Below are 24,341 nucleotides of genomic sequence, written 5' to 3' on the forward strand. Positions count from 1 at the left end.
TTCAATTTTCAACCGGCCGGCAACGTGAGAACAGTACGGTTACGTAAACATCCGCCCTGGAGGTTGCATAAATACCGTAATGCTCTGGTAAAATGGCACTTACTGCAAGACGTCATCTGGCTCACAGAAGCGAACAAGAAGTCCAAACTAACCGTTAAAAACTATGACAACACACCGATTGACATATTTTATCCATGCCAAATATTAGACTGCATCCAATTAATGTTTGCTAATACCTTTAAGTATATTTAAATATACGTTTCTATTCGCTGGTAACAAATACACTTAAAATGTTTTTCTATCATGTTTTGGAAATCCTTTTTTTCAGACTCGTATAGTTAATTTTCAAACATTAAAACCAACTTTATTTCAACTGTTTTGTCGTATTTTTTGTTTGCAATTTAATTGAAGTAAAACAGGAATGTTTTAAAATGCAACAAATACAAAAAGGACACAACCTGCCGTAAAACAAGCGAGGCTTTACGGTAAAAGGGGGCGGGACTAAACCTCAACCAGGAAGTGTACAGCACCGCTCCATGTTTACACATGTCTGCGCGTTCACGTGGAGGAGATCTTCACTATTAAAATGTCTTCAAAGAAGAATAAAAGCAAATCGAAAAGAGCGAGTGAAGGAGACGGTTCACTGCTGTCGAAGGAGAGCTCAGATGACTCCTCCAGCCTGCAGACACCTGGCCACGAGGGAGGAAGGTGCAGAAGTGTGAACAGCAACTCATTCACTGTCATCAATTTCATTGACAAAGGTGAGTCTTTGTGGTCATGAACACCAACGTTTAACAGGCTTTGCACAGTTGTAGGGCATCTAAATGTGATCAGCAAATGGACCAATCTGCAGTGGTGAAGCTGGACGATCCGCCATGACACCAGCTACACACAGTGACGCTGTTACAACTCACCACTAAGACACGTTTCATCGTTTAGTCTCTCTACTTCAGCATATTTAAAATGAGTCACTGACTGAGGCAAACGTGACTTTCAGTTTACAGGATTTGTGATGGTGTTCATCCATTTTTATTTACAAATAATTCATGTTTATCTTCCGAAGTTGAAGTCTGTTTTAGAGGAAATTCCATCTTTTTGACACACACACACACATGTATACTGTATATATCAGCAAGGAAACTAACGCAGCATTTTAAAATGAATTTTTGCACAGAACGAGCACTGTGTGCTGTGTTATTTATTTTTGATTCGCATCATATTTTTGTTAACTTCCCTCGCAGCTGATGACAAAACACCAAAAAGCTGCAGATCGACTTTGGTCCAGCTGGGCCTCAACTCAATGAAGTCAGCCGGCGTTTGCATCGGGAGGCCGGTCCTGCTGACGAGTCCCACGGGACGACAAGAGGTCTCCTCTTCTTTTCTCTCCTCAGCTTCTACGCCAGATCATTTGTAATCAGTTGTGTCGTTGTTTTAAATCTCCACTGATTAACGTATTCAATGTGTCAAGCTGTTTTCTCATGGCGTCCGTCGAACCTTTAGTTGTTGAATTGTTTCTCTGCTCAGCTGCCTGTAAAATACCTTTTCAATAATCTGTTTCCCGGTGTCGTCCAGGTGTGTTCCGGTTGGCCGGTTGCCTCCTTCCCTGGTGGACGAGTGGGTCTTCAGAAATGTGCTCAGAATAACCTGAGAGTGAAGTCTGGGGACGAGGTGACGCTGCACCCACTGACGGGTCCTGTGCTCCAGGCCGAGGAGGTGCTTCTCTCAAACAGGTAGCGTCTCGCTCTCATTGGCACGATATTAAAGTATCACAGTCACGCTGTACTTCTTTTCACCGTATTACATGATAGTTTATTCGGTAAACCTTGCTAAAATGAGTGATTGTGATGTAGATCATGATGGTTATAATGCTCAGTTTGTGGTGAAACCTTTTTAAAGAGATGTAATGTATTTTGGAGGCGGTAGTTTGTGGTGCTGTCGACCTTTATTTGCTTGTTCTGAGAGTTTTTTCTGATATATTTCTGCCCCTTTTTATCACCAACGTTAGACCTAATATGCATATGTAGTTATGTGATTTTGTAAAATTGTAAAATAATTCGACTGTCGGCTGAAAAAGCCTCCAGATGGTCTTTATGGCACGAACACCTTTATGTTGTGTATCTCAGGTAAATGCTGCCATCTGCTGGCAACACATCGCAACTGCAGTTCAAATGCCAAACTGTCAAATACCGTAGTATTGTCTAGAATTTATTTATCTACATCTATGTGTGATAATCTTAATCTACGTAAATCTGTTTTCATGTTGCATCTGATGACATCTTTCTGATTTGATGTGTTCAGTGATTGTTGATCATTCTATACTTATTTCAATGATTCATAAGCTGTGTTTGAGTGTGATGCTGCTCCTGTAAAATAGATTTTAATGTCAGTCGGGTTGATTAAATTGTACGTTATATATCAATGTACATGATGATTATTGTTAATTCTTCCCATACATGTGACTTTGATTCAGGTCAAAAGATGACACACTGGAGACGGATGAGTTCAAAAGCTTCCTGCTGCGGTCTCTGGGTAAGTGGGTCACTTCTTCTCTTTGGTTCAAAGCATCTTCAGAGTCGGGGTGGAAATCTGTTGGGATCCTTTGTGTCTGATTCTTGGTGTCACGGTTTAGTTCAGAAGCAGTTGTTGCTTTAAACCACAATTCTTAAATGTTTTGAACAGAAAGAGGGACGTTGTGTCCCAGGCTGTTAATGCCAAGATAAATATGAGTATGCATCTTTTCACATTTAAAAACAGTTAACTACATGTTACAGTGTTTTTGTCTTTATGATGATCATGAAATGAAAGTGTAATTTACTGACGATATTACTGGTTCATCAGGAAGAAGTGTGTGTTTGTTCTGGGTTCTTCTTGCATACATTTGTGCACATAAATCATTTTTTATTATTATCATTTTCTGAACGAAGACACTGGTGTTTTGGTTGGTATTGTACTGTTCCTGTGAGGTCCTGTTTTATCCATCACACATAGATGGAAGGATCATTCATACACTGTAGACTCCAGGAACGGTACATTTGGTAAAAATAATACCGTTTCCTGGTTTTGAATGTCTGTTTATCTTAAACTTTAGTCCAGAGTGAGCGATGCGTTTCCTTTGGCGGACTGACGCTACTGTTTTGTCTGCGTCTTGTGCCAGTTGGGAACGTCATTTTGCCAGGAAACCTCATCTCCCTGACCTACTTCGGCCGGTCATGCAGTCTGCGGGTGGAGTCCATAAGAGGGGAGGACGGAGTCACCCTCCACAGACCAGCTCCTGCCCCAGACCTGGAGGAGTCCTCCGTGCTGGACTCCACCTCAGCCGACCTCTCCCTGCAGCTCAGCCTGCTCACTGTGGATGACAACAACAGCGCCGACGGGGCAGCGAGCCCGCCCGGAGAGCCGGGCCCCGCGGCCAGCACCCCGCGCCGACCGGCGCACCTCGCTTTGGTCTCCTCGCCCCTTGCTCCTCACACGCCGTCCTCCCAGAGTCCTCCTGCGGCGTCAGCAGAGGAGGCCGCCGGCCTGGAGAGCTCACTCGGCTCAGAGCAGGCAGAGAAACTCCCCACAGCTCCCCCTGGTGGTGCACTGAGTACTGACACCTTCTACCGCCTGGCCTGCTCCACTAAAGTCCGTGTCGGACACAGAGCAGGGCAGGAGGATCCGGATGCACAAGCTGAAAGGGCGAAGGTTAAATACAGCATGATCGGGGGGCTCAGCAGCCAGTTGGACGTCATCAGAGAGACCATTGAGCTTCCTCTGAAACACCCCGAGTTGTTCTCTACCTACGGTAGGTCACACGGCGCGAGGTGTAAACTTTAATTCATCATTAAAAGGAAGCAACGGTCTCACTGCGAGCTGTTCTCTCTGCAGGGATCCCACCGCCCAGAGGAGTGCTTCTGTACGGCCCCCCCGGCACCGGGAAGACTATGATTGGACGAGCCATAGCCAATGAGGTCGGAGCTCACATGACGGTGATCAACGGCCCAGAGATCATGAGCAAGTACGGTCACATGGCTCAAAGGCTTTGCATCGCCTCTCTGTCCCAGGATGATGTATAAGGAGGGTGTTATTACGTGTGATTAGTCGTACAATGCACGCCGCCCTGCATGCCATCTGAAGTAAATATCTTGTTTTCTGTTTTTTGCAGATTCTACGGTGAAACCGAAGCGAGGCTGAGGCAGATATTCAGTGAAGCGTCTCAGAGGTAAACGTTGTAGTTCATCCAGCTGATCGCGCCCTGAAGTAACAACCCCAGTACCTTTTCTGTTCACGCAGGTCACAGAACGGCTCCTTCTGTTTCCCTTGGCCTCTGCCTTTTTGTGTCTTATTTTGTTTTTTGCTTTTCTTGTGCAATAAAGCACAAGCACATTTAATAGAACGGAATTTTATAAACCTCATTTACAAACATTTCTAACATTCTGGTTTTATTTGCAGGCAGCCTGCGATAATCTTCATCGATGAGCTGGATGCTTTGTGCCCGAAGCGAGAGGGAGCGCAGAACGAGGTGGAGAAACGAGTCGTTGCTTCTCTCCTCACTCTGATGGACGGGATTGGTTCAGTAAGTGTCCGTCTCAACTTTTCGACCCAACAGGTGTTGATCCGGAGGTTCAAATCTAAGTTTTCTTCCGTTCTACTGTTCCAAGTGCAGCTGCACTCCTGGGATTCTTTGAAAATTATAACTCTTAATCCACATTTCAGTCAATGATATGTGATTAGTTTCGCTGTGGAAATCATGCTGAAACCACATATCTGCTGTCATAAAATCCTCTGGTTGGTTGGTTCGCTTTCACACCAACAACCAGCTCAGAATCTGAGCGAGACCGCCCGTTACAGGTGATCTGGCTTCGGTTGTTTGGGTCCTCACCAGGGTTCGATTGACAGCCGTCACACCAGCCCAAAGAAAATGTATGAACAAAATGTATTAACCAGGCAAATGGACCGGAGTCTCAATCAGTCGGTTCTGCTCGACATTAAAGTTGTAAACTGGCTGATGGAAGCCGCTTCTTCCTTCCTGTGTCCTCTTGTCGTTACTTGGCCCGCTTGGCGTTTACGACATGAACGGCACAGCCCTCTCCTTATTCCAGCAGCCCTCGGCGTGGTTATTACGAGGAGGTCTGCTTAACATTCACAGACGGCCGTTCATCGCGGCTGTGACTTAAGGAGGCGGCTCTCTGCAGCAGAACGAGGCTCCGTCGGGAAATGTCCTCATCGCAAACGCAGACTGTCGTGCAGAAAGCATCTCCGCGTGCTGGAGGCCCTTCAGACACTGTGGCTTGTGTCTCTGGGGTGTTGTTTGTCCTCCGAGCGTCTCTGTCAGGGCCTGATGAGAAAAAAGATGATCCCCCCCCAGCTCCACACACACACACACACAACCACCCAGTGGGAGCCTGGGAAACAAATCACCAAAGGTTGCCATGACCTGCCAAATTGGCATAACTTTATCAGCAAAGTACATCTCCATGAGCGCGGGCCGAGAGCAGCCGTCATTTGGACCGGTGATGTTACACAGATGCACCTCCGCCCCCCCGTCTGTTTTCCACACCAGCTCCAAGGTCCTCCGCTCTGATTGGTTCGTGGCGTGTGGATAAAGCGCTTCCTGCTCCTCGGCATTCTTGCTCGCACTGTAATTTATTTGTGTTTCGATTCTCCCTGCGGTATTGAAATGTGGGAAAGAAACAAAACAAGAAGAATTCTCATCTTGCAGGCAGACCACCTTGAGATAAACACACGTTTAGCATCAGGCCGCGGGTCAAACGTTCTCTCGGAGGCTCCCGCTCGTGAACACTGACATGAAGTTGAATACCAGGCTGTTTTACTTTGCTCCTAGAAACCATTTGCATGTAATTCCTGGTGTGTATCTTAGCCAGCACTGCAGATTTGGCAGTGGTACTTTGAAATGTACCCGTCCGCATCCATCTTCTGCTGTTTCATCACTTTTGATGGCAATGGTAAAGCAGCCCTATAGTCACCACAGCTCAGCTTCAATCACAATGTGTGGAGCAATAATAAGGTTCCTCTGCCTCTTTGTAGTTCTCCTAAAGACATTTGCAAGATTCTACCGTGCCCGAAGGCAATCGGACCAATCGGAGCCGAGGAGCCCCGACCGCAGCTGTCAATCACTGCTCAAACGAGGCAGCGCTGATCAAACATGGATCAAGATTCTATGTCCAATGAGAAGGGTTGTGACCCGGCCTCCTGCCGCAGCATACTGTCTGATATTACTGTCCACTAAAATGTGTTTATGAACACATTTAAGGTGAGAAATAGGCAGTAACGGAATCCTTTTTTTTCCTTTCCTTCCAGGAGGGTCACTCGGGTCAGCTGTTGGTTCTGGGGGCCACAAACCGGCCCCATGCCCTCGACCCCGCCCTGCGCCGACCAGGGCGCTTCGACAAGGAGCTGGAGGTGCGTTCTACCACACACCGTATTTATTATTGATGATGATGATCACACTGCTGGACATATCTCGGCAAAGGTCCCTGAAGTGCTCCATCCGTTTATGGTTTGGGGTTCCTCAAGGTTCCTTCTAGGGTTCCTACTTTTTTTTCCACAATTAGTGTAAAAGAAACGTTCTGTTCTATCATTGACTTGTTCCGTTGGTTTTGTGACGGCAGGTGGGAGTTCCTAGTGCTGCAGAGCGAGCAGATATTCTGCAGAAGCAGCTGAGCTTCATGCCGTGCAGCGCCACCGCCGAGGAGGTGACGCAGCTGGCCGACGGCGCTCACGGGTACGTCGGCGCCGACCTCGCAGCTGTTTGCAAAGAGGCAGGCAAGTGAACTCCGACCTACTGTGTCTGTCTGTGTGCCGTGGAGAGCGTCAAAACAACAAAAAACACGTTTCCTAGTCGTAGGCGCCTGATGGCAGTCTGGATGTGGTCTGCAGTGTTTTTCACACAGCGTCCCCGTCTCTTCCGTCTTCCGGACCACACGATGCACAACATGTCCCCGAGAGGCAAACATTTCTGTTGTCACAAAGTCATCAATCTTCATCATACAAATGCCAATGAAACCAAGAACAATCCACAGCTACTCGGACCAGTTGTGCGGTACTTTGCGATCATCTCCTCTTTCCGAAACCAACATCGTTTCGGAAACCAAAACAAAGGCGCGCATGCCAGCTGGGCCCGAAATGCTGGCCGACTTTAAGCAGTCCGGTTTGCTTCGTGAGGCTCAGGCACCCAACCAACAAACGCTTTGTTATTGAGCCTCAAGCACATCAGACTCCACCTCAGCCCGTAATGCTTTGCCCAAGCCACAATCCCTGGCGACTTATTTCCTCCTAAATTAGTTTTTACCAATTTTCTGACTGTTTTCTGACGTGCCTGCGGCCCACGGGAGGGTCAACCCTCCTTTTGATATTCGCCAGAGAGGAAGTCGTGAGTTACTGTGGTATTCAGATCCCAGTGAGAGAAGCCACTGAAACCACCACTTGTTGTGAAATTCCTCTGCCCCCCCCCCCCTCACCACTGACGCCACAAACCGATCCACCTCGCATCCCGAGGACCAGCGTATTGGCTTATATACAGTATGTGTGTGTATCTGAATGTGCTTGATTGTGTGTGCGTGTGCATGTGTGTGTGTGTGTGGGGGGGGGGGGAACGCGTGCACAGGCACGTTTGTTTTCCTGCGCGTGACCCCGTGTGCCTCCTGGGTGGTCCCCAGCGCCCGGGCTTCGTGGCGTATTGCATTTCCAGCTGAGGAGGGAGCCGGGGCTGCTGTGCGGAAGCACTCCGGCGAGGAGCGTGATTTACCGGCCGCAAGAAGGGCCAGACGTGACCGGCAGCGGTTTCTGAGAAACCCTCCTCACGCCCCAGAGGGAGAGAACAACCTCCCCAACCCTGTTTGACTCCGCTCACTTCCCCTCAGTCTCCAAGCCCCAAATCACTAAACAAACACGGGCCCTCACAAGTACGCCAGGTTCAGAACGCGTTTCACGCTTCGTTTGTTTCTGTCGGCTCGTTCAATCTGGGAATAAAGTAGAAATGAAATCCAAACCGAGGTGGAATGTGATGCGGCTCCAGCTACAAGGGCTTCAGAGCTGTGGGTCAAGTCTCCTGACGGGTGGCCCTTCGACAAACGTCCAATTCACAATGAAAACAGAACTTTAAATGTAAATAAGGTGCCGGAGCGTATCAAGAAAAGCATCAGAATATACCAGCAGTGCTTATTCATGAAACAAAGTTGTAAATAGAGGTTTGAGAGTGTGTTACTGTGTGTGTGACTACTGAGAATCTACCCTCACCAAGCCCGATACTGCCACACATTGCTTAGATCCACGCACATGCACACGCACACGCACCCACACACAACTTGATATCTGTTTTTTCCTTCTTTGCTGTCATTGAAAGGAACAAAAGCTGAAGAGGCACGAAAACACATCACGTAGGAACTGCAGTTGTTTCCTTCTGCTGCTCAGGTAACAATGAGCTGCTGGGGGAGCGAACGCTTCCTGAAAAATAATAATGGGACGATATGGCGGCGGCTGCGACACGCTCGGGGGGCCCCCCCCCCCCCCCCCCACCACCACCTTGCACAGCTGCAGAGAAGCATGATTCTAGATGCACGCACGCACAAGAAGCGGGTTTCACATCCTGCCTCCAGCACAATGCCAACCTGCTTATAGATCAGAGTGAGACCGAATCAATTCTTCATCTGTGCAGACAGGCAGAGGGGAGGATGGCTCTCTGTGTGTGTGTGTGTGTGTGTGCACAAGAACGGATGGACATCTTGATGTCATTCGGGAAGTTTTTTGTTTGTCCAGTCCGTCGTTGTGCCGAGTCCCAGAAACCGACTTCTTGACGACAGATGTGTTGCATAGTCGGCTCTTAATTGCGGCTGATCAGGGAAAGCGATGCGCGCTCGTATACCAGATCTAATGAAGTCTGTTTCACTCGGGTCGCCTGAAATCCCCTTTAAGCCTCCGCTGAGCACACTAATTATTAAGAAAGTCTGCGCTTTACATCATGTGCACTGACCGAGGGGATCCAGGCTGAACGCCGTGATCCTTTAATGAGAGCGAGGATTTAAAAGAACAGAGAGAAAGAAACAGGAATGTGTCTCCAAGAACCATCGTGTGTTTACGTGGACTTCTTCTGGCAAAATACATTCATATTTGTTTGCTGTAAAACAAAAAAACTAATATTTCTGATGAAGATCTGATTGGAGAAATCTAAATGAAGGTAATTGTCCATTGATTGAATGCATTCTTCCTCTGAAAGATGAACAAATGGTTGCAAAATGAACGGAAACAATAACATGTGGTGCTTTGGTGGAGATGGTTGTCAGTGACTCCTTTAGGTTTGTGTCTCCGCTCATTTATTCAGGTTATTCCTTTAACATGGAACCTAAGTTAAAGAAGTTTGTGTTGCAGAAATGTTTCTTCTTCTTCTTCTGAACCATGTAACCAGCTCAGGAACCCCTGCACTAGATACCCTCACAAGTTGAGTCACTTTTTGACGGTCTGATGATGTTAAAAGTTACAGAAAGCAGCGTTTGCAACAAAGTGAAGTACAGGCTGAATCACAGTACAAGTATCTCAATTCAAAGTGCATCAGTCGATTCCATCACTGCTTCCCTGCAGCAGCAGAGAAGGTCAGACCCACTAAAGCTGAACTACAGTGACCTCAGACATCACCCTCTAGTGGGCAAGTGTTATATTGCCGGGGAGGTAAACGGCCAAGCTCAGCACAGTGGAATTAATAAAGCCTCTGGTGACCTGTTCAGCTGCTCTTTAGGGAGATTTAGTGTTTGAGAACGGTTGTTTCTTTATTATATCTTTCCAACCTTTGAATCAGTAACTCTTTGAAGATTGTACAAGTTAACTCGTCGAGCTCCTCGCTAATTGAAACAGGAGTTACTGTGAGACCACAGCGATGCACTTTGACACGACGACAATGAAACGACATTCGTCTCTTGAGTCTCTTGTGGATGCTCCCTCCTCCTCTGAACTTCATCCGTCTCCGTTGCCGTGTCTGAAGTGGACATGGCGTTCATCACGGCTGCTTGCAGCGCGACAGATTTACGTTCACATTAAGATGATCTGCTGGACCGTGTTGGTCACAGCAGAACAATGTGCAGCAGCTCTATGTATAAAGCCCTCCTGACTGCGTGCGATGGAGCTCCTCGTCACGTCGCTCTGACGGCGCTTCATGTCCCGTCTTCATGTTTTATTGCCGAGCTGCTGCTCCACGTCTCCTTCTCATGCCGGATAACCTGCTGCCTGTCAGAGTAGTTTGGTATTTGCTCAAATTACAAACGGATCGTACTAAACTTTTATTTCACCAACCAACCAACCAATTTACCACCAACGTCTGATGAGACGACGCAGCCTGTAGTTTATTTGCTCCAAACCAGTTGATAAAAATGCTGCTAATGTGGAGTTGGGGTCACTGTGGCTCAGCGGCGGTTCGATCCTGTCCGAATGACACTGAACTCCTCTGGAGCTCCACAGCAGCCGACTGCTCCTAAATGCTCAGCATGGGTTAAAAGCACAGGTCAGATATCATCTCTATACCTGTGTGGATACGTTTATTTTCTTTTTTTGTGCAACTTTTTCAAAAGTTACTACAGAGGCCTTCAGCTCCGACAATGGCTCACAAATAAACAGCACTTCCACGTGTTAGAATCTACAGATTCATATCATTTTAGAATGTAAATCTAGTGCGTTTACAGAAGAACAAGACGCGGGCAGATCAGCTGATTGAAATGATAGAGAGGTTTCCTCCGTCATAACCACACCGGCATTTCTTCAGATCTCATTTCCCCCCTTTCACACTGACCCGGTTCCCAGCTCAGCACCGATCATACAAAACTGCTCCTCACAATGAACCCGTCTCGGTGTTTCGTGTGGTATTGGAAGCTATCACGTGGTCTCGTGGAGCCTCGCAGACTCACGGGGGCGTCCCTCTGTCGTCCTGTTGGCGCTCACATGATCCCGGCGCTGGCAGATGACTCATTTCCACAGTCTAAACAGTGCTGTGTGTGTGTGTGTGCGTGTGTGCGTGTGCGTGCGTGTGCGCGCCACATCCGGACACACTGTCTACAAGCCTCTCTAAACAGGGGGAGCCCACTGGAACAAAAAGGGCCAGTAAAATTGATTATGTGGAATATTAAACACGGAACTCTGCACTTTGTCAGCCGAAAGCTTTTTTTTTTTTTTTTTGGTTTGCCTTTTATTTGACGGCAAAGATCGGGCTCAATATACGACTCCTTCAACTAACGGCCTGGGTGATTTACTCTGTAATTGTGCAAAGTGATTTGATTAAACGCACTTCAATCATCTAAAGCTAAATACTTACTGCGAGGCTGAGTAGAAACGAGGAAGAAGAAGAAGAGGAGGAAAAAAAGTCTGCAAAGATGAGCTGAGTTTTGTGTATTTGACATCAATTCTGCAAAGGACTAAATGGGCCAAACACTGCTGAATGCTGGCTGATGTTTACAGCAGCAGCCTTCGCCTTATAAAGCGCTTTCCCCAACTCGTCTGTCCTTTTAAAGACACTTCTGGAATTTCACATCAATATCAGCATGTGAAGTTTATTTGAGGCCTCTGTTTATAAAATCCGGAAATGGGCTGCTTGTACTCCTTAACCCCGGCACTTACCTTTACCGTGTGTGTGTGTGTGTGCACATATTATTGCGGTGCTTCAGCGCCGGGAACAGATGTTAAGTATTGTAAATACAGGTGCAAAGAGCATTCCGGAAGCGCCGGCGAGTAATGAAAACGTTCCTGCGGTTTGGTGATGGTGTAATGCCCAAACTATTGCGTCGCAGGATAGCTCGCGGCTCGAGCTTGTGGGTGTTCGCGGCACAATTCGGCACAACGCTAAATGCCCCCCCCCCCCCCCCCCCTACACACACACACACACCCCTGTTGAAATGTGAAATGCACTGTTGAAGGACTTTTCTTGACACACCTTCCTGGACTGCTATCTCTGACAATGGAGCTCTGTGAGCTTTTCTCTTTTGAAGTCTTCTACTGGAACTTAAACTTCCTTAAACCTCATTTTCTTTTTTCTTTTTTCTCTTCCGCCCTGCAAGTCTCAGATGTTGCACTGAGTTTACTTGCAGCTTACTTGAAACTACGCGATGCAGCTGCACGAATGAAACTACGCTGCACGAATGCAACTACGCGATGCAGCTGCACGAATGAAACTAAGCTGCACGAATGAAACTACGCTGCACGAATGCAACTGCACGATGCAGCCGCACAAATGAAACTACGCGATGCAGCCGCACGAATGAAACTACGCGATGCAGCCGCACGAATGAAACTACGCGATGCAGCCGCACGCATGAAACTACGCGATGCAGCCGCACGTATTAAACTACGCGATGCAGCCGCACGAATGAAACTACGCGATGCAGCCGCACGAATGAAACTACGCGATGCAGCCGCACGCATGAAACTACGCGATGCAGCCGCACGCATGAAACTACGCGATGCAGCCGCACGCATGAAACTACGCGATGCAGCCGCACGCATGAAACTACGCGATGCAGCCGCACGCATGAAACTACGCGATGCAGCCGCACGCATGAAACTACGCGATGCAGCCGCACGAATGAAACTACGCGATGCAGCCGCACGAATGAAACTACGCGATGCAGCCGCACCCATGAAACTACGCGATGCAGCCGCACGAATGAAACTACGCGATGCAGCCGCACGAATGAAACTACGCGATGCAGCCGCACGCATGAAACTACGCGATGCAGCCGGACGCATGAAACTACGCGATGCAGCCGCACGAATGAAACTACGCGATGCAGCCGCACGAATGAAACTACGCGATGCAGCCGCACGAATGAAACTGCAAGATGCAGCCGCACGAATGAAACTACGCGATGCAGCCGCACGAATGAAACTACGCGATGCAGCCGCACGCATGAAACTACGCGATGCAGCCGCACGCATGAAACTCCGCGATGCAGCCGCACGAATGAAACTACAAGATGCAGCTGCACATCGTGCAGTGCCATGTTGTGTTCCTATACCCATGGAGAAAAGAGCTTTAGTTTATAGCCTCATTTATACTGGATTTTGAGGCAAATATCAGCATTTGAGAATCATTATGTATTCATTGAAACTGCTGTGTGCTATGTGCCTTCTTTTGTTTCTCAGATTTTGGTCGATACATCATCAGTATTAATATATATCAACGGCTCAATAATTACCGGTGCAGGTGCTCAGATTTCTGATGTGCACAACTGTGACCGTACAAACCCACACCTCCCAGTCTTGGTCACTGATAGAAGGCGATTTATGGATTATTTGAAGCGAGTTGAAACTTAATCTTAATGTTCGCTGCATCAAAGTCTGGAAGAATAAGAGGATTCGTGTCTTGTTTTGAAGGGAATTGTGTTGAAATGTCTCTGGGTATTATAAATAAGTCTAGTTCTGTATTCAGGGCTTTGATTCTTTAGTAGAGGGGGGGGGGCAATTTTGTGTGGGGGTCAGCGGAGATGACCCCCGAAGAGAGGGCCTTCAGTGCTGGGAAGGCCTGTTTTTGGGCCCACATAATTAAGACCATCCCCTGTTGAAAAGCAACAAATAGCCATTCTTGTCTTTGGCCAGCTTCAACTCTGTGAAAAGAGTTCTTCCATACCTAGTTTAGGTCCTGGTGTGAGGATTTGCAAATGTGCATTCTTGTACATTTAGGGGGCCCCTTTTTCTCTCAATTCCCTCTAGATCTCTGGCGAATTTCAAGCATTCTGGAGTGAAAGGAGTGCAAAAAAAAAAGAAAATGAGTCCACATACGGTTCAGATTAAATTGTGTTGTGTTGCTTCTTTCTTTTCCCCCTCCTACCTTCCCATCGGATGTTTTCATAACTAAACCAAATGTGTGCTTGGAGTCAGCCAAGAGCAGTCAGGAGAGAGCGAGCGAGAGAGAGAGAGAGAATCCCTGAAGCAAAATGTTAAAGTCACATCGTTGAATGAAGTTCCGCTGCCCTCCCGGCATCCAGGCTGGACTCCTCGCTCTGCGGCTTATCAACCCTTATTTCCCCTCCGGTCGGGCTCTTTCTCCGCACGGCCTTTTCATTACCGCTGGAAAAGTGCTAGGTTCACTCGAGAAAGTTTCACATGATTCTCGGGGAAACATTTATTAAAACATTTGTCAGCTTCATTCTTTCGGTCCTCAGGGCTCGTGTGCAGCCGCACTCTTGAGTGGACCCTTTAAACGAGCCGTCGCACTGCTATGAATTATTGTCTACCTTGAGGTGCTGAGCTGCGGATTGAAATCTAGAAATAAACATTTGCAGAAATGTGGAGTCTGCAAGACCTCCAAATGACCGAATGAAAAGCCAAAAAGGTTTTTACTCTAATAAAGCATCGTATCTCAACCTTGCGGAAGATCAATGCTAAACCCTTTTCTTATTGAGTTGGATGTAGATAGTTACCATTTTTACTTTTGTAAATATATAAATATATATATGGATTCCCTTTACAGGACCCTAAAACATGCAGTTCACGTCACACTTTAGTTGAGATGTCTCAATGTAAAGAATGAGTATTAATGTATAAATGCATGCTGAAGGTTCGTGGGTCTTCTTCACCATCAGCACACAACCGTCTCTCAGGTTTCCTCCCCGTGTCCCATCATCCTCTCTGCCCCGAAGGGTGCCGGGGACCTCCGCCTTCACAGGGCAGGCGGCTGACGGTTTGGGGTTAGTGCATATGGTGCTGTGGCCGGTGCTCCTCATCTCCCTCCTCGCCCCGGTTTCCTTCCACATCCTGTCTTGTCTTGGACCAGATGTTTTTTTTCGTGCAGTGGAAGCAGCGCCGGTCCGAAGCTTTAACGCAGACGAGGAGCTGAAGCGGCGGCCAGGTGGAATGATGGGATGTTTAGACCTCTGGGGAGCGGCGAGATGGAGGGGTGGGGTTGACGGGGGGGCAGAGAGAGCTAGAAAAGAGACATCATACAGCAGGCGGCTGGGACTGGGGAACACATTGACCTCGGCTTGGCGCGCTCACGGAAGACAAACCTGCTCGCATTAATTGTGTTTCTCCTCTTCCTTCTTCTTCTCTCCTCTGTCCGTCCGTCCCTCGCCTAGTCAGACGGGGTCCTGGAAAATATAAACAGGATGCAGTCTTGTCTGATCGTAAATCCCCTCTCGTCTGCTCCCTGGCCCCCAGCCCTGGACCACGTCCGTCCCCCCCCCCCCTCCCGCTTTTAGCTCAGAAGAGGAAGCCAAACGTTTTCTGTGTGTGCGTGTGTGTGTGACACCGGGTATGGTTGTGTGTCTAATACGCTGCTACCCGACACCGGGGTTTGGAGACGTGGTTGTGGGCTGGCTTTGTAACTGCTAATCATCGTCCACATTTAGCGTGCGACTCACTCGGAGACGACCTGTGCGCCCACCTGTAGGGGTTAAAATCCACACAGCTGGATGCAAGCTGACGCACACATGGCGTTTGCTGCCTCTACTTTCCTCACACATCCTCCTACTTAGCGAGGATCGCATGCAATATTGTGACCACCGGGCGCAGTTCTTCTTGTAATGCGAGTTGGGAGGAAATTACAAGCAGAAAGAAACGACCGAAAAGATTTCCCTGTGCACTTGGAAACGTTTGCGTAATGTTGCAGGCTTTTGATTTAGAAATTTTCAGGAATGTCACACTCTCTTCACAGCAAAACTCTTTGAATTAAGATTCTTTGCTGATGACGAGCTGCGGAAAAAACAAGGGCCTTCATCGATCTTCATTTCCTCTCTGACACAGATAACGACTCAAGTGGTTGTTGAGACAGAAGTCGTGTGACGCCGAGGTCATCGGTTTAGATCTGCTGACTGACAAAGAGTGGAGGGAGGAAAGGAAGTCCCTGCAGCAGTGCTTACATAGCTTCCTTTGAGCAAGGCACTCTTTGGCTCCAACAATAGCTTTTCTCCAGTGACAGATGTTGAGCTGTTGCTGAATGAAGTCTCGAAATGATGTCCTCAGTGATGTGATGTCCTCAGTCATGTGGTGTGAAAACGTCAATACTTTACCATACTACAGTTTGGAAGTCATGTTATGTGAGCTGGGCTTTACCTAAGGAGAAGAAACTAGATATCCAGCATTTACCCAGAATCCAACATCATTTTAAACTTGGTGATTAGACGTTTTGTTGTTGACTTAACTTCGTGCTTTTGTATTTTATATTTTTATCAAACAGCCACACATTCTGACACAGCTGCTCGGGTTTTGTACGTATGATTCAATCGGCAGAGTCTCGTGTCCATCAAAGCCTTGGAAGTGCTCCAACTGCCAGTCAGCGCGACATTATCAACGCAGAACATGAATAGGACTTTTGCTTTTTAAACCCCGGGTGCCTGAAATAAACGGCTTCGTTGGCACGATGCAGGAAGAGCGTGCGTGTTTAATTGCCCTTCCTGTGAACAAATACAATCTTTTTTTGTGACTTGCGCTTTAGAAATATGTGTTGTGTGTCTGTACTCACTCATCACTTCGGCATTTTGCAGAGCTGCGCTGTGCCCAGATCTTTTCTCCTTCAACCTGCTGCGTCCTCTTTCGGAGGCCAAACAAAGGCTCATTCTTTATCGACGCATCCGTGTTTGTTTTGCTGAAGTCGTTTTTTTTTTTTGTTCGGATGCCGAGGGTATTCAAACCGTAAGTGCTTCAATTACGCTTCCCTTCCCTTCGGCCTACTCTCTTTTTCTCCCCAATAATGCAGGACCAATTATCTTCGCGGTCAAAAGGGGAATTAGTGCTCATTTTGAGATTTACATTGGCGAGGCGTGTATCATCACAGCGTGTACGAGCCTGAATGTTTTGAGTAAAACGTTGGACTGGTTTCTGTGGGTTTGGAATGAAAACCCTAAAGCCACAACAACACGAGCATTGCTTCTTTCGGCAAACAAACAGCAGCTTCGTGTCCCTTCTTTTGCCTCAACGTACACGCTTTTATTTCCTCAATGATTCGCCCCTTTCTGCTGTAATATGTGTACCTGAATTCATATAAGACACAACTGAAACGTCTCTTTTTACAAACTTGGTTGAGACTCTTTCACATCTCTTTCAGCCGTGCCATTGTTATCTTGAGTCGAGCTGAACCTGGTGGACCCTCTCTCTACAGGTTTGCATGCACTGAAGCGAGCGCTGGGAGCATCCCAGCGACCGTCGGACCAGCAGCTGACCGGCACGGTGACCGTCACTCCGCAGGACCTCCGGTGGGCCATGTCTGTAGTGAAGCCGAGCGCCATGAGGGAGGTCGCTATCGACGTCCCCAAGGTACCGTAACCTCTCTCGATCACCTCTCTGTTTCTCTCATCCGCTCATGAACACACCATCTCTTTCTGTTTTTAGACCAGTTGGAAAGTCAGCAACATGGCTTTGTTTTTTAAACTCAAGAATCACTTTCCTTTATCCTAATATTGGAACTCGGCTCTTCCGACGCGAGTTCATCGGCTGGTTAATTTGACCAATCGGCAGCATGCACACTGCAAACTCTGCCCCAATAGTTAAAGAGTACTACCTCCGGATCAGGAAGTCCATGTAGTCCCTGGTTCCACTGGTGGAAACACAGGAAAGGTTCCTGAAATGGTTCCTGGTGAAACAACAGTGTGGAAATGAAGCCCAGGAATACAATAAAAGACATAACATTGGAAAATGTATGCCTTCCAGGCCTGACATACGTGGTTCTTTAAATCTTGCCAAAATGTGTCCGTGTTTAGTGTTTAGTTTGCCAAGAGGGGTGAAAGAAATGCAGCTGGTCAGAAGTAATTCAAGTTTATTAGCACCTTTCTAGAGCAGACATCACAAAGTGCATCACAGTAAAAGACAAATGAAACGGACACAATAGGACGATATATGTCAGCATATATATATATAAATGATTAAACAGGTGGGTCTGGAGCTGCTTTTTAAAGGTGTACACACGTCTTAAATCCAATGCGACACAGTTCTAATGTTTAGGCTTCAGTCCTAAACTTTCCGCCGACGTGCAGCAAAGGGCCACGGGGCGGATTTGAACCCGTAGCCGCTGTGTCTACTCGGTGTCGCATGTCATATATATACTGAGGGAAAAATCGTGCAAAGAAAACAATAATCATTTAAAGGCCTTCCTGTTTAGTTTATGACATCATCCTCAATGACACAATTTGTGCCGGATGCTTTGTTTGGTGGTCAGCATTGGTTGCGTCTCGGTTGCATTGCTCCTTGCGATGGCGCTGTGAGGAAGCAGACGGGTTCACATCACTCAGTCTTTGCTTCATTTGAGGTTTAAACCCAAACGGCGTCGCCACTTATTGCCACGGAGAAAAACAACAACAACTAAAGGCTCATCAACAGCTCTAATTCACAACATCCCTCAACGGCTCCGTGGGCCGCGGGCCACTGAATGACCGGCACTTAAAAGATGGGATCAGAGCGAGGAAGAGTGGAAATGACCCTGTGGCCATGTTACCCTCCACTGCAATGAAGATGAATCGCTTTGGTCCGAGCGGATGAAGAGAGGGAGGGAGGGAGGGATGAGAGGACAGTGGTGAGACTCCAGGATGTTTTGGAGTTTGCATGTGCAAGACATAACGAACAGGAAGAGGGCTAACATCATCCTCCACCGGTAATTGAAAGCAGATCGGGTCGCCGCCCCCCCCCCCCCCAAATAAAAAGAGAGAGGAGAAGAAGCAGAAGAAATGTCCTTCCTATCCCTTCACCCTTCACCCGCCTCCCCTCTTCCCTCTGCAACACTCTGCACTGAGCTCACCCAGAGACCTTCAGGCCTTGCGGCCGGTTCCTGGAAACCGGAGAGTTTGGAGTTGTTTTTCTTCTTCTTCTTCTTCTTCTTTTCTATCCCCGGAGTGCAGCTCAGCTGAAAGGCCAGCCGCAGAGCCCCGGACTTGATTATATCCACATGAGTGCAAACATTTGTTTCTAATCCATTTCATATAAGAAACTTCCAGTGGTGCCGGATGAACACACGCCTCGGAAACCTTCTCAGATCACGTATCGAGAGGGTTGAGCGTTGCAGATTACGCCTCTCGGTTTATGTTCTATTTACTTGTGTATGAATCGAAAGTTAATCCTTTGTTTGTTTTGTGACAAGACGCACTTCCTCTTTTTGACATCTTTCTCGTTTCCCCACCTTTTCCTTTTTAAACAATCATCTTTCACTGTGCAGTCTGGCTTTAATATTGTCATTTGGCAGCTGTATAACGAGCCCATTTATTCCTCCTTTTAAAACGTACTCCTCGTCTCCCTTGAGTTTTCTTTTTTTGTTTTGTTTGAGAAGTCCCCCGCACCCTCCTTTCAACCCCATCAAAGGACCAGAGCCTGAGAGGCCCCTTGTAAAGTTCAGAAAACAACAGTAAAAGATAATAACTGGGTCTGGTACCAAAAGAAAGGGAGGGAAGAAGGGGGGGGGGGGGGGGCACAGCAAGGTGTGAGTCAAAGCATTGCCTTCTAATTCCACAGACGCTTCATTCGTGACAAAAAGCACCTTGCAATTAATGTTACTTTATATTGTTGTTTCTTACAATGACTCCTTAAAGTCTGCAGAGACTTAGCCAAACAAAAGAAAGCCACAAAACAGAGGATTAGACTTCACAGTGTTGTTCTGCACATCTGCTTCCTTTGTGGGACGAGGCGATGATGGGCAGGTCTCAGGATGTTGTCCGTAAACTCGGAGGGAAGAGTCGTTTAAAACCCCAAAACCACTCAATCTGGTTCAGATCGCAGGTTCAGATCGCAGGTCATTCCGAGCATTTGCTTTGGATTTCAGTTCTCTGGGCTTTAAACGATTGTCCGCCACATGAATACGCGTGTACTATTTGGTAAGCGTTTGATAAGTGATTACAGAAGTGAGCCATGTGGCCTCTTTACCGCCAGGAAGTACATCATCGGTCGTCTTACTGTTTCAGCTCATTGTCTACAGACACATCTACGAAACATTAGCTCCTTGAAAGCATCACGTGGCCATTGAAGGAACAATCTGAGTCCTCACCAGCAGAATGAGTTTGACAACAAACTATCGATGTTCAAACTTTCCATGACTTTGAGCACTAAATCTAATCAGGATTAACTCCATTGGATGATTGAGAACCATGTGATACTGTCGAAAGCTCTGGCAAATCAGCAAGTAATTACATTTCATCCCTTTTGAGCTTGTTTAGGTCTACATATCACCATCCATTAAATGCTGTAATTGAGGTGCAGCCACAGAACAGAACGTGTTTTTGTACCACGTCTCCTCTGCTTCTCTTCACTCCTCGTCCGTCTCCTTACCCGTCTTTCTCACTCGCCTGCTTCCGGCCTATCTCCTTATCTCCGCGACACTCATCTCTCTCTCTCTCTCTCTCTCTCTCTCTCTCTCGCTCTCTCTCTCTCGCTCGGCGCTGTCCATAAATTGTTCGGTATTTACAGTATGTGGCCAGACGGCAGGTTTCCATTAGGTGCTTTCGTTCCCCGGAGACGGCGCCGGTGGCCTGGGATGTGTTACCTCTCTGGATGGAGAGCAGGAGGAGGAGGGTGAGGGGGGGGGAGAGAGAGCGGTAAGCTGCAGTATTTAAGGGAGAGAGCGAGAGATGGCGTGATAGTGAGGGTCAAGTGAGAGAAGAAAGAAAGATGGCAGTGCAGTAAAGATGAGACGGATAAGAAAGAGAGGAGAGGGACACTGCATGTATGTGCTCTGTTATCTGATCAGAAGGATTATTTCGATTATTGATTAATCTCTTGATTATTTTGCTTATTGTACAAGTCTAATACGTATATATATATATATATATATATATATATATATATATATATATATATATATATATACACTCGCCCCTCACTCATTTGTTGTGCTTTTTAAATGACAAACAGTCCAGCTTCACGTGTCGATTTGCGTTTGTTACATACATGCAGTCTGTTTCAGAAGGAACTTCCTGCCACAGGAAACAACTCGGTTAGGTTCAGGCACCAGAACTACTCGGTTAGGTTCAGCAAAAGATCGTCGTTTTGGGTTAAAATAACTCCAGAAGTGCCGTTACTGAAGTACGCATGTTACGTGACAAATGCATCAACCTCACGCTGGCGGCCTCTTGGGGGAAAGACCCTTTGTTTGTTCAAAATGATTTCAAACAAAGTTCAACAAACATTTGAAGTTCACACAAAGTAGCCTCCGTAAATCGAAATACATCGGTTCCGACTGTTAATCATCGGGGTCATTTTTTCAGACCACCGAAGATATTATACAGCTGTTTTTACATGCGTGGGGAGAGGGGGGGGGGTCTGATTACCAAGCTACTACAGTGCATGTAATCACATGGTAGGACTTCCTGCATAACCTGGTTTCCTCTGTACATGTAGATGTACTCAGAGAGAGAGAGAGCCCAGCCCGGGCAGAAAGAAAAGGAAGTGCAGGAGATAAGACGCACAAGAAACAGAGAGATAGGGAGAAAGAGAGGGGATGAAGGTAGATCAGAAAGAAGAGAGAGAGAAAGATGGGGGAGAAGGGAGTGAATAATGGATTGGTAATGAAGAAAGAGAGACAGGAAGGATGAGATAGAGGTCTGAGAGGGTTTTGGATGAGGGCTTCTCTTCTTATCTGCTTTATCTCCTCCGGTTGTTCACTGCTGGACTCCCTCACTCCCTCCCTCCTTCCCTCCCTCCCTCCATCCTTCAGACAGACAGCTGTTGGCTGAGTCCGTCTGTTGTTGTTCGCTCCGTCCAGAGTTCTCCCTGGATTCAACCCCATCCCTCAGTTCCTCCACCTCCTTCCAAATATGCTTTTATTCCAGAGCTTATTCCATTACTACTTGTTATTGTTGCCTCATCTTTCTCCTTCTTCTTCTCCTTCTCATCCTTCTTCTTCTCCTCCTTCTTCTCATCCTTCTCCTTCTTCTCATCCTTCTTCTTCTTCTTCTTCTTCTCATCCTTCTTCTCCTTCTTCTTCTCCTTCTCATCCTTCTTCTTCTCCTCCTTCTCATCCTTCTTCTTCTTCTTCTCCTTCTCATCCTTCTTCTTCTCCTTCTCATCCTTCTTCTCCTTCTCCTTCTTCTCCTCCTTCTTCTTCTCCTTCTTCTTCTCCTTCTTCTCATCCTTCTTCTGCTCCTTCTTCTTCTTCTCCTTATCATCCTTCTTCTTCTCATCCTTCTTCTTCTCCTTCTTCTTCTCATCCTTCTTCATCTTCTCCTTCTCCTTCTTCTTCTCCTTCTTATTCTCCTTCTTCTTCTCCTTCTTCTCATCCTTCTTCTGCTCCTTCTTCTTCTTCTCCTTATCATCCTTCTTCTTCTCATCCTTCTTCTTCTCCTTCTTCTTCTCATCCTTCTTCATCTTCTCCTTCTCCTTCTTCTTCTCCTTCTTCTTCTCATCCTTCTTCATCTTCTCCTTCTCCTTCTTCTTCTCCTTCTTCTTCTCCTTCTTCTGCTCCTTCTTCTTCTTCTCCTTCTTCTTCTCCTTCTCCTTCTTCTTCTCATCCTTCTTCTCATCCTTCTTCTTCTTCTCCTTCTTCTTCTCATCCTTCTCCTTCTTCTTCTCATCCTTCTTCTTCTCATCCTACTCCTCCTTCTTTTTAGCCTTCTCCTTCCTCATTATTATTTGTATCGTTTACTATTATTCATAAATAATTTTAACCAGTGTTTCATCATAGTGAAATGCTTATTTTTTGTAGTGCACAATGTGTGTACAGCAGCTTTGAACAAACATTCTGGTATTAAATTGAACCTTCAAAAGTGAATACCAAGCTCTTATGTTGCGTTCATGTACCCCGGATGTTGCATTGAATGCTAACGTTCGTGTATTTGGAAGAAAAAGAGGAGTGTCCTGACTTTACCTCGTCTCCTCCTTCCAGGTCCGCTGGTCGGATGTCGGCGGGATGGAGGAGGTGAAGCTGAAACTGAAGCAGGCTGTGGAGTGGCCTCTGAAACACCCCGAGGCCTTCACCCGCATGGGGATCCAGCCACCTAAAGGAGTCCTGCTGTATGGGCCCCCAGGCTGCTCCAAGACCATGATAGCCAAGGCCCTGGCTAATGAAAGTGGGCTCAACTTCCTGGCTGTCAAAGTGAGTTTCCATCTATCAGTCGTAATTCAGTTTTCTATCAACGGTATCTTTTATCTTCTTTGTCTTGTGTGCAGTGTGTGGTGATCTAAGGAAGCCGCTTACCGAGCTGAATACGTTACTGATGATACTAAAATAACGATACTGTCAAAAAACAAGATAATAGGCGAGATGAACAGCCTCTTGTCTGGCGTACTCACCTCGTCACTCGAGGTTTTCTGTTTCTCTGACACCTTGCTGAGAACGCGGCGGTAAGGGGAGGTGTGACCGACTCGCCCATCAGTCTGAGATGTTGGGGGTCTCGTGCGACGATCCGAATCTCACGATGGAACCTTTAAATAGCTTTAAGTCCTCTCGTTCCACACTGACCGACACTATCAGTATAAATACAGCAACGTTATTTGACACACTTTATGGTCTTTTGGTTATGTAATGAGACGACCGGTGAGTCGTTGGGATTTGCACAAGGGAACTGGTCGACGTATTTCATACAGAGTTTAGTGGAGATGTTTCCGTGATGACCTGGAGGCGTGGGTCCGACTGCCCGACTTCCTCTGCACAAAGCTTCCCCGTCTGACCTGTGACCCCCGTGTTTGTCCCCTCTCATTCATCACCCCATCCTCTCTGCCCATTCAGGGCCCGGGTGACAGAGATTGATTGATCAGCTCGTTGAATTTTTGATCAGTAAACGCTTCCAGAGCTGTTGCCATGCGAGACGGGAAGCTTCGACAGCGTCTCTCAACCGGGGTCGTTTAAGCCGTCTGCACAGGCCGGCGTGATGCGCGGGAAGCTGCTTTCTGTTTGTTTCTGTTTGAAGATGTTGTGGTGCACACCGGGGGGACAAGATCTTTGTGTCTTGTTGAAACATGTTGAACGTCTTTCTTCTAAACTTCACTCTGATCCAGACCAACTTCGGAATGATCTAAATGTGATATTTCAATTTTGCAAATCTTAAAAAGATGATTTTTTTGAGGGGATAAATGTATTAATGTTTGCATTTTTGTACATTTCACTTAATCTGTGTTTGATACAAAGGTGATTTAAAAAAAATAAATAAATTCATAATAATATATTTGTACTATAATCTCGTGCAGCAGCTTTGAAAAGGTTAAAAAACATCCCGTCCCTGCTGCTTACAGCCGCTCTTCAGCATCTGCAATAACAGTATCAGGTTTTTCCAGTGCAGCGGTTGCTTTGACATCGATACCTTATCCAGATTTAAATGTGGATACTTTAAGGCTCAGCCCGTTTCCTCTGTGTGAAAAAGCCCTATTATCATCTTGTCAATTTCAGTTTCCTCCCACTGCAGCCACTCAAACACACAGTCACACACACACACACATCCGCAGATGCACGCAGCTCGTATCTC

General features: G+C 47.0%; 1 protein-coding gene across 1 annotated transcript in view; it reads left to right on the forward strand.

Moving 5' to 3' along the window:
- Window positions 1–573: 573 nt before the first annotated feature.
- Window positions 574–24,341, forward strand: part of afg2a (AFG2 AAA ATPase homolog A) — an 86,778-nt gene continuing 63,010 nt past the window's right edge. The window contains exons 1-12 of the mRNA XM_079269293.1: window positions 574–761; window positions 1,242–1,366; window positions 1,573–1,730; window positions 2,471–2,529; window positions 3,155–3,784; window positions 3,868–3,997; window positions 4,145–4,201; window positions 4,432–4,555; window positions 6,301–6,402; window positions 6,612–6,765; window positions 17,069–17,223; window positions 22,766–22,975. Of these exons, the coding sequence (XP_079125419.1) occupies window positions 587–761; window positions 1,242–1,366; window positions 1,573–1,730; window positions 2,471–2,529; window positions 3,155–3,784; window positions 3,868–3,997; window positions 4,145–4,201; window positions 4,432–4,555; window positions 6,301–6,402; window positions 6,612–6,765; window positions 17,069–17,223; window positions 22,766–22,975 (2,079 nt within the window). The 5' untranslated portion in view covers window positions 574–586. The remainder of the gene's footprint in view (window positions 762–1,241; window positions 1,367–1,572; window positions 1,731–2,470; window positions 2,530–3,154; window positions 3,785–3,867; window positions 3,998–4,144; window positions 4,202–4,431; window positions 4,556–6,300; window positions 6,403–6,611; window positions 6,766–17,068; window positions 17,224–22,765; window positions 22,976–24,341) is intronic.

This window comes from Melanostigma gelatinosum, assembly GCF_949748355.1.
Source record: "Melanostigma gelatinosum genome assembly, chromosome: 5".
In the NCBI taxonomy this organism is placed as follows: domain Eukaryota; kingdom Metazoa; phylum Chordata; class Actinopteri; order Perciformes; family Zoarcidae; genus Melanostigma; species Melanostigma gelatinosum.